At 37.8% G+C, this 16,084-nt stretch overlaps 1 protein-coding gene across 2 annotated transcripts in view; it reads right to left on the bottom strand.

Annotated features, from left to right (window-relative positions):
* The window catches only part of MMRN1 (multimerin 1), a 76,949-nt gene that overhangs the window by 47,131 nt on the left and 13,734 nt on the right, over positions 1 to 16,084 (bottom strand). For both annotated transcript variants that reach the window (XM_086406506.1, XM_086406507.1), the window contains exons 2-3: positions 4,154 to 4,273; positions 960 to 1,066 (exon numbers count right to left, since the gene is read on the bottom strand). In XM_086406506.1, the coding sequence (XP_086262632.1) occupies positions 960 to 1,066; positions 4,154 to 4,273 (227 nt within the window). The remainder of the gene's footprint in view (positions 1 to 959; positions 1,067 to 4,153; positions 4,274 to 16,084) is intronic.

Genomic DNA, 16,084 nt, shown 5'->3' with positions numbered 1-16,084 from the left:
CTTTTATATTACAACTTTCTTTTTTTTTTAAATGAGAATCATAATGGTTTCTCCACACTTATATTAATTTTTAATCACAGTCTCTTACACTGTTGATTGAATTCCCTGCTACTGCTAATGGCCTTTCTTGTAATATTCATTCATTTAAAATATGTATTCTGATGCAGTATTTTATTTTTCAAAGGAAACCTATTTAAAGCCCAAAGCAAAATAACAGTCACATGGATGTTAGACCATAGCAGGTTACCATGCATTTGATCAGGCTTGCCACCAGAAAATCCTTAAACTTTGTTTAAAAATGGCTCCATTAGGATCAGTTTTAAAAAGCAGAATTTCACTTATAGATGATATTATTTCAAATGATTGAACTGGAACAAAACTAGAAGGTGATTTTAATTTTACATAGGATCACTTCTAAAGACAGTTTACTTAAAAAATAAAGTTAGGATTTCTGATATTTTAATAAGGCGTTGTTGATGCCACAGAGCTAAGGGAAATTAAAATATTTAGACATCTCCAATTATTCATCATATGAAACCAATACAAATATTAAAGAATTTAAAGGATAGCTTATGAAATTTTAGGGTGCTGGAATAGCTCCCACATTAGGAAGCTCTAAAATAGTAAGTCTTGGTAGTTTCACTTCATGTTAATTTGCTTGGGTTCAAAAGAGAAAACACAACTCCTTTGGAATCAGTTGCTTATTCTTTAGTAGTTTTATGCTTCTCATTGTGATTATGAAATTACTATTAGAATATACCCTTTTTAAAATTTTAATTAGAGGCTAATTGCTTTACAATATTGTGGTGGTTTTGCCATATATTCACATGAATCAGCCATGGGTGTACATGTATTCCCCATCCTGAACCTCCCTCCCACCTCCTTCCCCATCCCACCCCTCAGGGTCATCCCAGTGCACCAGCCCTGAGCACCCTGTCTCATGCATTGAACCTGGATACCTTTTAGCTGGCATTTTGGTCCGCTGAATCCAGGACAGCACTTCCATTCTAATGAGGTAACAATCTTATGTTGCATCCTGTACACAGAATTTGGTATCTTCTGAGATCTAGAGGAGAGGAGCCCATTGGGGGAAAACAGTTTATTTGTCTCACATTAAATTATTAGTTGGAATAAAAGTGGAAAATGATGCCTGGAATATAATAAGCTTATGTTGAGTGTTATCTGTTATTCTTCTTATTACAATAATGTTCATCATCAATACTACTGTCAAACTTAGAGTTCTTTAAATACATTATAAAAAAATTAAGGTTTATACTCTTTGTTATTTAAAATTTATACCTATCATTATGTTTTCTAAAGATACTACAATTTTTCCCTTGATAATGCTTTTCACTAAACCAATGTTAAAATCTATTTTAATTCTAATGTTTAAATAGCTAATGAGAATAATTAGTTTTAGTTCTTACTATTCTTATATAATTAGGGTTAAAAGAATCTGTTTTCCTCCAGATAAATATTAAACAACTTGAAACAAGTTAGATATCAGTGATCTGATTAAAAATATGATAGCCACTATGATTTTAACCTGTACTTTCTTATCTCTCAAGTTTTTAAATTATACTACCTATATTTCTCTTATGTAGTATCTCTCTTAGAGGGAGAGAGAGAGGGAAGAAGGGAGGGAGGGGAAGAGGGGGAGAGAGAGAGAGAGAAAAGGATCTAACATGAGAAAATGTTTCTGAGAAGAAACCATGAAAGGGAAATGAAGAAACTATAGCATTTCAAGTTAATAATCAATATATTAATAAATAGCGAATGGTACTAAATTGCAAGCTTTAAATATGTAAGTGTAAATCATAAATACAACTTGGTCACACGATTCTTATCCCTATGACTTTAATATTTAGGTAATACTTCTTATTAAATGGGTCTGTGAAATTGGTTTGTATTATCTTGTTTAATCCCCATATTAGTTCTATGAGGACAGTATTATTACCCTGGCTTGCTGATGAGGAACTTATTATTATCTGAATTTGTCACATATGACCATGTGGAGACAACAGTAGCCAGTATCATGGATAAACCCTGATTATGTGGGGAAATGTATTATAACAGGCTGGGTCTTAGTTTCTGTGATAACTTGATGGGTGATTAATTATGTGTGAAATTATTTCTCAGTTTTAAAATGAGCTATAAGACTTCTTCCATCTCTGAAAGTAGGCTAATCATTTATCTGTATTTATTTCTGTAAATTATAATCAGCAAATAACTCTGTCCAGTGAAATAGCATCTCTAGTCCAGCAGCTAATGCTAAACAGGGAGTAAGGCAGTTTGGGCAAAGACTCTAGAGTTTGTCAGGGTGAAGTCAAGCAGTTAGCTGCATTACTGTTGGAGTCAACTGTTCCTGCTTTGACAAACTGTATCCCTGGTGCATGTGGCTCAGACAAAGAAAAACTGACAAATGGTGCTTTTGTACTGAAATAAAAAGTACATGGTGAGATTCACTCAAATGTAGAGAAAGATTAAAAAACGGGAACAAAGATATATATTTCTAGTTTGTTCAAAGAGAAAAAAAAAGCTCACCTTAAACTCAGAAGGGCAGTGTGATTGGGGTTACTGTAGTGATATTTTCACTACTAAAGAATTAACAGTCCTTTCTTTGTATTGCACGTTGACTAGGAAATTGTCATAAAGGGAGTAAATGCCGGAAGAAGAATTGGAGCTCAGGTCTCCCAAATCCCTAAGATGTGCTTAGCTCTTTGGACCTTGGACCTTAGCTATGCCCTTAGGCACTAAGAAACACGTTGGTTTTATGCATCCTTACTGCACACTGTTCCAGACTGATTCATTGCCTGAGTTATTTGTATGAAAATTTGCATAACATTAGCCATCATGGCCTGAATAACAATTTTAGTTTTTATTGCAGGCTTTCCTGAAATACCCCCAGCTGAGCTACTGTGACTCCATGAATTCAGAAAATTTATCACTCAGCCTCACATTTTAGGAAAATTACATAATTAAAAAAAACAACCCTAAATAACATAAGTCATTAAAATAGACACAAGAAGAAAGAACCCACTTAGCTGCTTTACCATGCATAATTGCAATTAGTGGTTTGCCAAGTTATGGGCTTCTCTTTAGCCTAGTATGAAAGGGAAATTATTAATAAACCTTTAGAACCATATGAATTTCATGGAATTAAAGGATTGCTGGTCTAGTCATAGAATATAAGTAATAGTAATAATACAAATAGAAACAAACATAGAGTTAACATTTACTAAAAACCCACGAAGTACCAGGCACTAGGCTAAGCATATTACTTCATTTAACTCACATATGCTAAAAACACCCATAAGTGGCAGTTCAGTTCAGTTAGTTGCTCAGTTGTGTCTGACTCTTTGTGACCCCATGAACCACAGCACACCAGGCTTCCCTGTTCATCACCAACTCCCGGAGAATACCCAAACTCATGTCCATTGAGTTGGTCATGCCATCCAACCATCTCATCCTCTGTCGCCCCCTTCTCCTCCTGCCTTCAATCTTTCCCAGTTTCAGGGTCTTTTCCAATGAGTCTGCTTTTCGCATCAGGTGGCCAAAGTATTGGAGTTTCAGCTTTAGCATGAGTCCTTCCAATGAACACCCAGGACTGATCTCCTTTAGGAGGGACTGGTTGGATCTCTTTGCAGTCCAAGGGACTCTCAAGAATCTTCTCCAATTCCACAGTTCAAAAGCATCAATTCTTTCACTCAGCTTTCTTTATAGTCCAACTCTCACATCATACACGACTACTGGAAAAAACATAGCCTTAACTAGACAAACCTTTGTGGACAAAGTAATGTCTCTGCTTTTTAATATGCTGTCTAGGTTTGTCATAGCTTTCCTCCCAAGGAGTAAGCATCTTTTAATTTCATGGCTGCAATCACCATCTGCAGTGATTTTGGAGCCCCCCAAAATAAAGTCAGCCACTGTTTCCACTATTTCCCCATCTATTTGCCATGAAGTGATGGGACCGGATGCAAGGATAATTAGTTTGTCCATTTTAACTAAAGATCACGCATCTAGTTTAATGTGATGGCTCTACCCTGACCCTACTGTACATACATGTGCTTGGTATGGTTAACTTTCTTTGCATATTCCAGGCCACACATGATTATGGTAAAAGCAATGGGTATTTTCAAGAAACACTACATACCTTTGAGGACAGGGTCCACTGGTCCAGCCACAGGGCCCCCTGCCACTTGGAACATAAGTGACTTGGTTGTCCAGTATCACTGTTGGAGACAATCTGGTATGTACATAAGCGCACCAGTTCCTAAGGAAGAGATCACTTATATTAGGAAAATATTATTGTCAGAAAGCATTCTTTTCATCAAGATTATTTTCATAGACCTATGTCTACTGCCACTATTGTGTATTAGACACATTGAAAATTTGATATCTAACTTTAAAGTATCTAGAAATGAGAGAAAACATGCCTATTATTGCATGGCTGTATTTATGGATAATAAACATTGTAAGATCAAAATAAATTAGGAATAAATCAGAGCTAAAACCAGAATCTCTACTGTTCAGCTATAAGCTAAGTCAAAATCCAAGATTGCCCTTATGCAAATTATCAATATTAGACTGAGATAGTGACTCAGACCTAGATCTATTGAACAATATGCAGTAAGACAAATGTAAGCAAATGAATGGTGTAAGGTTCAAAAGAGAAGAAAAATTGTTATTAGCCACAAGTGATATGATTGTGAATGAAGAAAATACAGTCAATTTAAATGGTTATAATAAATGAGTTTAGCAGTTCAGTGAAGATTAATATAAACATTTTTATAATTAATAAAAAGTTTAGACATATGGCTAAGATCAGTTATAGTTACAATAGCAAAAATAACATTAAGCTTATTAAATTTTAAACAGCAGGTAAAATATTGACCAGCTTTACCTAGTTTCGTATTCTTAAATGTATCGATTAATCAAATGGAAATAGCACCAGCTTAAAGGGGTCTTGCGTCCTTGAGTAGACTGTTGGTTAATGAAACCTTGAGTTATTTCACAGAGACAGCACTGGGCATGTGCAAGACAGGAACCCTTATCTCCAGAATAACTGCAGGATCAAGAATCTTTGGTTTGTGGAACTCAATAGGACAGAAATGTTGCTACTTGAGGCTTTCAAGAAATGAGTTCTTCAATCAGGAAAATCTGGCTTCCAGAAGCAGGGAGAGCTTATATGGACTAACCCAATCAGGTTCAAGACTAGCCAATAAGGTTCCAAGTTTAAAATTTCCCTAATCCCCCAAATTTCATCCTGAGCCCTGGATGCAAGAGACAGCCAGTCAACCTTGCAATACACTTCTATCTTCTCAAAAGCTGGTACCTTGGTATTGGCTTCTGTGTGCAGTGGGCAGGGAGCCCTTGCTAGGTAAAGATTTTGGTGACACTAAGGGACAGAAATCTTGTGACTGTCTGCCAAAGGCACCAGGGGCACTGTGGCCCCTGGCAGCACGTGGACCCTTGCCACTGACCCTAAGTGGCCATCCAGACCAAACTTGTCTAGGGGTCAGCAGTCACGTTCCCGTATCCTGCTGCTGCTCTCCAGGCTCCTTGGTGCTGCTTTCACTTTTGAGAGAAGAAACTGCTCCAGGATCACACGTCTTTCGGGTGAGTAACCTTGTTAAAAAGTGCCTGTGCTGAAATTGTACTGAAATCTTCTCAGGATTGTTAGATTCCCACCCTAAGCGAGGGTGGTGTGGCTTCCCTGGTGGCTCAGACAGTAAAGAATCTGCCTGCCATTCAGGAGACCGTGGTTCAATCCATGGGTCGGGAAGATCCCCTGGAGAAGAGAATGAAAACCCACTCCAGTATTCTGGCCTGGATTAGAGGAGCCTAATGAGTTACAGTCCACAGAGCTGGACAGGATGGAGGGACAAACACTTCCACAAGGTAGGGTGGGAATAAAAGCTTACAGCTGCTGAGGTACTCAAAGGATTGGGTCCCAGGCTTTTGGATTTCTTTGTCCATGCTTGTCTGTGTCTATTTTGTTAGGCTTGGTTAATAGCCATTGGCTCTTGGAATGACCGCAGAAAAGTATTAAATTTGAAATATTAAAATTTTTTTTTTATTTATCTATTTTAATTTTGGCTGTGTCCTGTCTCCCTTGCAGCTCACAGGCTTTAGAGTGCAGGCTCAGTAATTCTGGCAAAAGGGCTTAGTTGCCAGAAGGCATGTGGAGTCTTCCCTGACCAGGGATCAAACCTGCATCCTCTGCATTGGAAGATAGTGTCTTACCCACTGGACCCGTAAGAAGTCCTTACACCTGATATTAATGAGGGTCCTCTGATTCAGGAGAAGACATCGCTCTCTGACTAGAAATTTTGCTTTCCGCTGGGGTTGGTCTTTCGCTCATGCCTATATGATTGCCTGGAGGTATAGATGTGTGTTCTTAATGGAACCAGCCCTGATTACTCTGTTGTGTGAGAGCATAAAGAAGAAATGAGGGAATGTAAATCAGGAAAACTGCCCACTCCAGAAGAACAAAGTCTGTGCCTGGGTTAGAGGAATTTTCCACCTAAGACACTTCCTTGGTATCATTTCCCTCTGGTCTTCTGAGGTATAGGGGGGAAACTTCCAAAATGGGGTACCTCAACCATTTACTTGCAAATTTAATGGGAAAAGAAAAGAAGTATGTGATCATACCAATCAGCCTAAGGAGTAAGCATAGGAAAAATAAATGGGAAATACATGAAGTAAAATTAGTAAAATGGGAGCTAGAAGAAAAATCATCTATTTCCAAGTTGGTCAGCATGAAATAAGACACCCATGTAACTTTAGAGTGAGTTAACGAAAGAGATTAAAACAGGTGAGACAGTTATTAGACAAATAGGAATTTAAGGAAGGTTGAGATAGTTAAAGTAGTAACAGGAAAAAAGAATTTTGTATAATTATTTGCAGTTTAAATAATAAATATGATAGTCAACTTGGCCTACATTTAGCCAGGTATAAAACAAAGCAAAAAAAAAAACCTTCCAAAACACAAATAAAACTTTAAGAGGATGCTTAGTAAGCTCATTGAAAGTAGCAGTTAAGTAGTATTAAACACATCTAAGAGTGGCTGGTCTAGAAGGTTAAATTATCTCAAAGATGGAGACACTTTTTAATGGAGATATCTAAGGATCATTTGGTTACAGAACTCTATCAGTAAGTTTGTACCTGTCCTTTCTTATAACATGGCTCTTTCAATTATGTGCTTTTATTCTTTAAATGGTAACATGTTCTTGCAATTTCTATATAAAACTTCCTGCTATATTTATGGTATACTGAAGTTATGAAAAACAACAACAACAACAAATGGCTTTCTTTTGTTACACAGCATAGCTCTAATATCAGCTGGAGTTGGAGGAAAATGCCAGAGAATGGTCTTTGAATTATAACACTCTCTTGGGCACCCCACTCCAGTACTCTTGCCTGGAAAATCCCATGGATGGAGGAGCCTGGTAGGCTGCAGTCCATGAGGTCGCTAGGAGTTGGACACGACTGAGTGTCTTCACTTTGACTTTCCACTTTCATGCACTGGAGAAGGAAATGGCAGCCCACTCCAGTATTCTTGCCTGGAGCATCCCAGGGATGGGGGATCCTGGTGGGCTGCCGTCTGTGGCGTCACACAGAGTCGGACACGACTGAAGCGACTTAGCAGCAGCAGCTTACAATTAGACTTCCTTTGTAAAAGAGGAAAAATGGGAGGAAATTTGCTTTATCCCTGTTTGTTGAAAGGGAAGAAGCCTTTATACAATTGAATACATTTTGCTTTTTCCTCACTGAGAATTTTAACCTTCTTTTGTATGAGCCAAGCTAGCAGGCATTAAACTGCTTTTAAGGGTGTGTGTGTATATGTATGCAGGGCTTCCCTGGTGGCTGAGCAGTAGAGAATCAGCCTGCCAATGCAGTAAACACAGATTCCATCCCTGGGTCAGGAAGATGCCCTGGAGAAGGAAATGGCTACGCACTACAGTATTCTTGCCTGAAAAATCCCATGGACAGAGGAGTCTGGAGGGCTATGGTCTTGGGAGTTGCAAAACATCAGACATACTTCAGTGACAAACAACAACATATGTGTGTAAGAAAGGAAACTGCCAGTAGGAACAAACATTGGTGGTGGTGCTCAATGCCACGGGCTAGAATGTGGAGGCAGCTTTGAGGTGAATGCTTTCTACCTGGAAATTGCCCAGATGTCTTGATTCGCTTGTCTGTGGTCTCTGCTGGGGAGGTAAAATGCTTTGATTTTCTACTAGGAAGATTAAACCCCAACATGCTCTGGAAGAAGTGAGCACTTGATTATTTCGAACTGTTTAGTTGTTCAGTTGTGTCCAACTCTTTGCAACCCCATGCACTGCAGCATCCCAGGCTTCCCTGGCCTTCACTGTCTCAACCTGTATCCTCTGTCAAATTCAGCTTTGAATCTCAGGCAGCCTCCTCACTTCACTTTCTTCAGGGTGATATGGTCACCTCTTCTACCCTTCTCATCAGGTAAGCTTTCAAGGTGTTGAGTGAGGCAGAGCCTGGGCTATACTTCTGACAACCATCTCTAATGGAAAGCTTTCCAGTGTTCCCTGAATGAGTCCTCACATCTGAGCTGGTCATTTTTGAGATTGTCATTCTCTTCAGTGGTGTCTCGGGGACTTCATATAGCCAAGTCACTGCTACGTTGGCTTGTTTCTTTTCAGAAACCAAACAAAACTAGGAACTGGTTTCTAAATCCTAAGGTTCTTACTTTCTCTCTCATGCCTATTGAGGCTGTTTCATTTCCTTCTTCTTTTTGAGGGGAGTAACAGTCCATTTGCAATCCATTCCCAGCTCTTGGGTTTAAAACTTAGGATAATGACAGAGCTTTGATGTAGGGGTTGCGTGCCCACACAGGTGCTCTCTCTCTCTCTTTCTAAACCTTCATTCTTGGAGGGGTGGGCTAACCCTCAGAACCAGCATTAAGGTGAAGAGATGGTGAGGAGGGCAGGGCTCTACTGTGCTCAGGTACTTCCTATAAAGGAAAAAGTGTGCTTTGAACCCCAGATTGGTGCCTTCCTTCATCTCCTGTAAACTCAAGGGTACAGCCAACGTTGCATCACCCAGACCTTGAGTTTCTGCTGGTTGACACGTGACCCACCCCATGAATGTGAGGAAAGGCCTTTCTAGGCTCTTGGTATTTTTGCTAGCTAACAAGCAAACTATTTTGAGCACTACTATGGAGGAAATCTTATCAGCGAACTGCAGAGCTCAGTTTCACTAAAGGGCTTATTTTTCCTCCAGTGATGGAGGACTCCTGGCTGTTATACCATCATCTCTGCCTTGCACTGTGGTTATCCACGTTCCTCAGATTAAGAATAGGCATGTGCAAGCAATGGGGTCACATATTTCACTTCAACTGGTTTTTCCAAGTTATTAAATACATTTTTCAGCAGCAAAACCAAACTGGGTATTTATAGAAGAAGAAGGAAATGGCAACCCATTCCAGTATTCTTGCATGGAGAATCCCATGGACAGAGGACCCTGGCAGGTACAGTCTATGGGGTTGCAAAGAGTCGGACACGACTGAGGGACTTTCATTCACTTCACTTCACTTCACTTCAAGGATTTGCAAAAGAGATGTGAAATTCTGATTCAGAGGGAAAACCTTCAGAAAATGCCTGTCTTGCCTGAGTCAGAGCCTAATGATGGCCTTGACTCCTCCTGTGGAGTTTCCAGTAGCTCTCTCCCTATATGAAGGGAGGAATCTCTGCAAGTGCCCCTGAGGTTTTCACCAACCATCCTAGAGCTGCATGTCCAGCTCTGGCCTTGTACCCTTCTTTCTGGATCATCAAAAGGGATTGGTCTCCCTTCCCTGTACTCACCAGAGTACATAATTTAGTCCAGGGGCTCCTCTGCCTCAGGCAGGGCAATATCCCTCGAGACAAGTTCCCACAGGTCTGGATGACCAAGGTCTACCCCAGGGGATTTGTATATGTCACTCACTGTTTTCTACTTTTGATCTATGATGGTAGTGGTTTAGTCCCTAAGTCGTGTCTGACTCTTGTGACCCCATGGGCTATAACCCACAAAGCTCCTCTGTCCATGAGATTTTCCAGGCAAGAATACTTGACTGGTTTGCCATTCCCTCCTCCAGGGGATCTTCCCGATCCAAGGACTGAACCCAGGACTCCTGCATTGCAGGCAGATTCTTTACCAACAGAGCTACCAGGGAAGCTCATATAATTTGATAAATAAAATGCTGTCCTACTGAGATGATCCTAAAAAGATGAAACTCTCCAAACTGTTCTAATAGGGAGAAAAACACCAACCTGAAAAATTTCAGGAAGGAAAGTCTAGATGTTTGGGATGACAGGAGGGCAGTAAGAACTAAGACGGCTGACCCAATAGTAGTAAAAATTCCTCCAGGTGCCAGGACTCCAAATTCAAAGAAATACCCTTTAAAAGAAGCATGTGGAGGAAAGTATAAAGCCTTTGATAGCCCCATTTCTTATATGCAAAGTAATCTGACTTTCTTAACCCCCACATAACCCTCCAATCCTGCTTGTACAAAAACTCAGAGAAGGATCCCTAGCGGGCTTCTGGTTAGGACTCCAGGCTTTCACTGCTGTGATCTGTGAAAGAAAGTGAAAGTGAAAGTCGTTGAGTCATGTCCAGCTTTTTGCAATCCATGGAATTCTCCAGGCTAGAATACTGGAGTGGATAGCCTTTCCCTTCTCCAGGGGATCTTCCCAACCCAGGGATAGAACCAAGGTCTCCTGCACTGCAAATGGATTCTTTACCAGCTGAGCTACAAGGGAAGCCCTGTGATCCAGGTTCAATACCTGGTCAGGGAACTAAGAGCCTACAAGCCATGTGACATGGCCAATAAATAAATAACAAAAGCTAAGGGTCAGAGATTATCATTTTTGTACATTTGAAAGCCATTAACCAAACTATAGAGGATATATATCCTGTGGTGCCAAATACATACGCTTTGTGAACAACTTTATCTAGAGCCTACTGCTGGTTTATAGTTCTGGATTTAAAAGATGCTTTTTACTACATATCCCTGAGTCCCAAGAATTGTTTGCCTGTGAATGGGATGATCCAGAGACTAATATAAAGCAATATTTTTTGGATGGTATTGCCACAAGGATTTTAGCATGCCCCTCCCTGCTGCCGCCTATTTTGGGGGAAACCTTAGCCAAGGAATTCAGGGATCTCCAATTAATGGAGTTTTAATCCAATATGTGGATGATATACTAATTGCTAGTAAAATTAAGGAAGCTTCAGACCAAAATATAATCCTCACTTTAAACTTTTTGGTAGACCAGGAATATAAAAGCATACATTTTCAACCAATTTTAATTATTTGATTTGAATTATCAAAAGGGCAAACAAATTTACTGCAAATAGAAGGAAAGTATTACCTAGAGTAGCTGTTCTCACTATCAGATGGATATTGTGTGGATTCTGGGGAATGGCTGGGTTTTGTCATATTGGGATTCCCAAGTTTGGACTTACGGCTAAGCACTTATATGAGGCTCTTAAAGGAAATGACAGTGAGCCATTAAGATGGAACTTTTAACATTTTACTGGAGGTTTTATTCAGGGTAACTGGGGAAGAGTAAAAAAAAAATGGATCCATACTAAAAAGGAAGAAGTAAAACTTATATTTGCATATTTCTTGCATGTAGGAAATTCTGAGTCCACTAAAACACTACTAGAGCTAATATGCAAATACAGCAAGTTTGCAATATATGAGAAATAGTTTTGTTTCTATGCATTAGAAACTATTCAAAAAATGAAACTAAGAGAGCAATTCCATTCACATTAGTATCAAGATAATCATAACCTCATGAAACATTTAACAAAGGAATTACAAAAATTACAAAATATCATGGAAAGAACTTAAAGGTGACCTAAATAAATGAAAAGTATTTACCGATTAGAAAACTTAACATTGTTAGATCAATTTGGTGAGTATTGCCATCCTGTCTCTTAAACACAATCTTGATCAAAATCCCACATGGCTTTTTTGCAGAAATTTAAAGCTTAAAATTCATATGGGAAATGCAAGTAACTCAGGATAGCCAAAGCATACTGGGGGCGGGGGGTGGGGGGTGGTGGTGGAAATAGAGCACTCTGTACTTACCCTATCCAATTTCAAAGCATACTACAAAACTACATTAACTAAGACTTGCATTTAGCTTAATTAATAGGATATAGATAAGAGATCAATGGATCGAAGTTAGAGTCCAGAAATAAACCTTTACGTTTATATTCTGTTGATTTTTGTCAAGAGTGCTGAGCACTTTAAAGGAGAAAAGAATACTCTTTTCAAGACCAGACAAATGGATAGCCACATGTCAACAAATGAAGTTGAACTGCTATCTTAAACCAGATATGAAAATTAACCAAATAACAGGTTAAAGCTCTCAAAGGAAGAGCTAAAACTCTAAACCTCTTGAAAGCATAGACAAATATCTTCACTACTTGGGAACCTCTTCTAATATAATAAGATAGGAAAGAGAAAGACACGTAGACTGAAAATAAGTAAATTATATTTACCTGCAGAAAACATGTTTTATGTGGAAGATTGTGATGTGTTTACAAAAAAATTCTGGAGGTAATGAGTGAATTTAGCCATCTTGTAACATATAAGGTTAAAGTACAAAAACAACCCTCTTGTTTTTCTTTGTACTAACTAAAATACTTAAATATATAAAAATTTAAAATTTCTATTCGTGTGAAAGCACCAGAAGTAATCTAAAAAGAGAGACTGTGGATTAGAAGAAAATATTTGGCAAAGACAAAAAAAAAATTACATCCAAAAAATGTAACAAATTCCTACCAATAAGTAATATAAAGACAAAAAATAGAACACTGAAAAATGGATAAACTACTTGAACAAACATTTTATACAAAGAAATACTAATGTCTATTATACATGTAAAATGAGGACAATCTCAGAGACCTCCAGGACAATATTAAATGCTACAACATTCGAATCATAGGGGTTCCAGAAGAAGAAGACAAAAAGAAAGACCAGGAGAAAATACTTGAGGAGATAATAGTGGAAAACTTCCCTAAAATGGGGAAGGAAATAATCACCCAAGTCCAAGAAACCCAGAGAGTCCCAAACAGGATAAACCCAAGGAGAAACACCCCAAGACACATATTAATCAAATTAACAAAGATCAAACACAAAGAACAAATATTAAAAGCAGCAAGGGAAAAACAACAAATAACACACAAGGGAATTCCCATAAGGATAACAGTTGATCTTTCAACAGAAACTCTTCAAGCCAGGAGGGAATGGCAAGACATACTTAAAATGATGAAAGAAAATAACCTACAGCCCAGATTATTGTACCCAGCAAGGATCTCATTCAAGTATGAAGGAGAAATCAAAAGCTTTTCAGACAAGCAAAAGCTGAGAGAATTCTGCACCACCAAACCAGCTCTCCAACAAATACTAAAGGATATTCTCTAGACAGGAAACACAAAAACGGTGTATAAACTCGAACCCAAAACAATAAAGTAAATGGCAACGGGATCATACTTATCAGTAATTACCTTAAACGTAAATGGGTTGAATGCCCCAACCAAAAGACAAAGACTGGCTGAATGGATACAAAAACAAGACCCCTACATATGTTGTCTACAAGAGACCCACCTCAAAACAGGGGACACATACAGACTGAAAGTGAAGGGCTGGAAAAAGATTTTCCATGCAAATAGGGACCAAAAGAAAGCAGGAGTAGCAATACTCATATCAGATAAAATAGACTTTAAAACAAAGGCTGTGAAAAGAGACAAAGAAGGTCACTACATAATGATCAAAGGATCAATCCAAGAAGAAGATATAACAATTATAAATATATATGCACCCAACACGGGAGCACCACAATATGTAAGACAAATGCTAACAAGTATGAAACGAGAAATTAACAGTAACACAATAATAGTGGGAGACTTTAATACCCCACTCACACCTATGGATAGATCAACTAAACAGAAAATTAACAAGGAAACACAAACTTTAAACGATACAATAGACCAGTTAGACCTAATTGATAGCTATAGGACATTTCATCCCCCCCCCAAAAAAAAAGACTGCAAAAAAAAATAAATAAATAAAATAATTACTGAGAGATTGAGAGATTGTCACAAACAATATTAATAACATGTACATGTTTAACACAAAACTTTTCTAACAAAAATTTCATATTAAACTATAGAACTTAACTGGGAAATAAATAACACAGATATTAATTCTGAGTGAGGAGATTACAAAAGTTAAAAAATTAAAAGTCATTTTGTAAACATAATAAAGCAGCAATTATAATTAAAATAAAACTGCCACTAGAACTAGAAAATATAAGAAAAAAAAAAAAAAAAAGAATTCCGAATAATGATAGTGAAATTGATCCAAAATCTTGAAACTAAAATGGAATCACAGATAAATAGCCTGGAGACAAGGATTGAGAAGATGCAAGAAAGGTTTAACAAGGACCTAGAAGAAATAAAAAAGAGTCAATATATAATGAATAATGCAATAAATGAAATTAAAAACACTCTGGAGCCAACAAATAGTAGAATAACAGAAGCAGAAGATAGGATTAGTGAATTAGAAGATAGAATGGTAGAAATAAATGAATCAGAGAGGATAAAAGAAAAACGAATTAAAAGAAATGAGGACAATCTCAGAGACCTCCAGGACAATATTAAACGCTACAACATTCGAATCATAGGGGTTCCAGAAGAAGAAGACAAAAAGAAAGACCAGGAGAAAATACTTGAGGAGATAATAGTGGAAAACTTCCCTAAAATGGGGAAGGAAATAATCACCCAAGTCCAAGAAACCCAGAGAGTCCCAAACAGGATAAACCCAAGGCGAAACACCCCAAGACACATATTAATCAAATTAACAAAGATCAAACACAAAGAACAAATATTAAAAGCAGCAAGGGAAAAACAACAAATAACACACAAGGGAATTCCCATAAGGATAACAGTTGATCTTTCAACAGAAACTCTTCAAGCCAGGAGGGAATGGCAAGACATACTTAAAATGATGGAAGAAAATAACCTACAGCCCAGATTATTGTACCCAGCAAGGATCTCATTCAAGTATGAAGGAGAAATCAAAAGCTTCTCAGACAAGCAAAAGCTGAGAGAATTCTGCACCACCAAACCAGCTCTCCAACAAATACTAAAGGATATTCTCTAGATAGGAGACACAAAAACGGTGTATAAACTCGAACCCAAAACAATAAAGTAAATGGCAACGGGATCATACTTATCAGTAATTACCTTAAACGTAAATGGGTTGAATGCCCCAACCAAAAGATATACATGTAAAAAGGTCAGTCTTGTCAACATCAAGAAAATGCAAATTAAGATCATAATGGAATAATGCTTTATACCTCCAAAAAGCAAACACTGAGGATTTGACAGTCTCATGTGTTCAGAGGAGATAGAGAATTGGACTCTCACACATACTACTGGTGGAATTATAAAGTGGTACAACCACTTTGAAAACCAATGTGTTAATATCATGTAAAAATGAACTTTGAATCCTCTGATCCAGTGGTTAGATATATACTTTAGAGAAACCATGGCACATATGTGCCAGGAATCATGTATCTGAGTATTTATAGCAGTATTATTCATAATTATCAAAGCTTAAAAGTAGTTTCAATGTCCATTTACCACAGAATGGTGAAATACATTCTGAAATATTTATACATAGATTTATTCATCAATACTTAAACTTGTGTGATGCAAGCAAATTACAGAAATAATACCATGTGATGCTCTTTTCTTACATAAAACTAAAAAATAAATCGATTTTTTATCAAATATCACACAATTTTAAGTCTGCTTTAAGAATAACATAAAAATAAATCTTGCCTTACTGAAAGATTCAGTTGAATTGCGGTGCTGACCCATGTCTTATCAATTAGACCATATTGTACCTATAACTTTTCTCAAGCCCATTTCTAAAAAACTTTGTTTCTATCCATGCATGTATGCTTACTCTCTTCAACATATAAGATAATAGAGGAATATGACTTGACCATTCTCCAAGGAGGATGAGAAACTGTAACAACATTAAAGT

Source organism: Bos grunniens, chromosome 6 (genome assembly GCF_055505025.1).
Source record: "Bos grunniens cultivar Pamir isolate PY7600 chromosome 6, Bosgru_T2T1.0, whole genome shotgun sequence".
NCBI classification, from domain to species: Eukaryota; Metazoa; Chordata; class Mammalia; order Artiodactyla; family Bovidae; genus Bos; species Bos grunniens.
The sequence above is the reverse complement of the archived record's forward strand: the minus strand, read 5'-3'. Positions and strand labels throughout refer to the sequence as shown.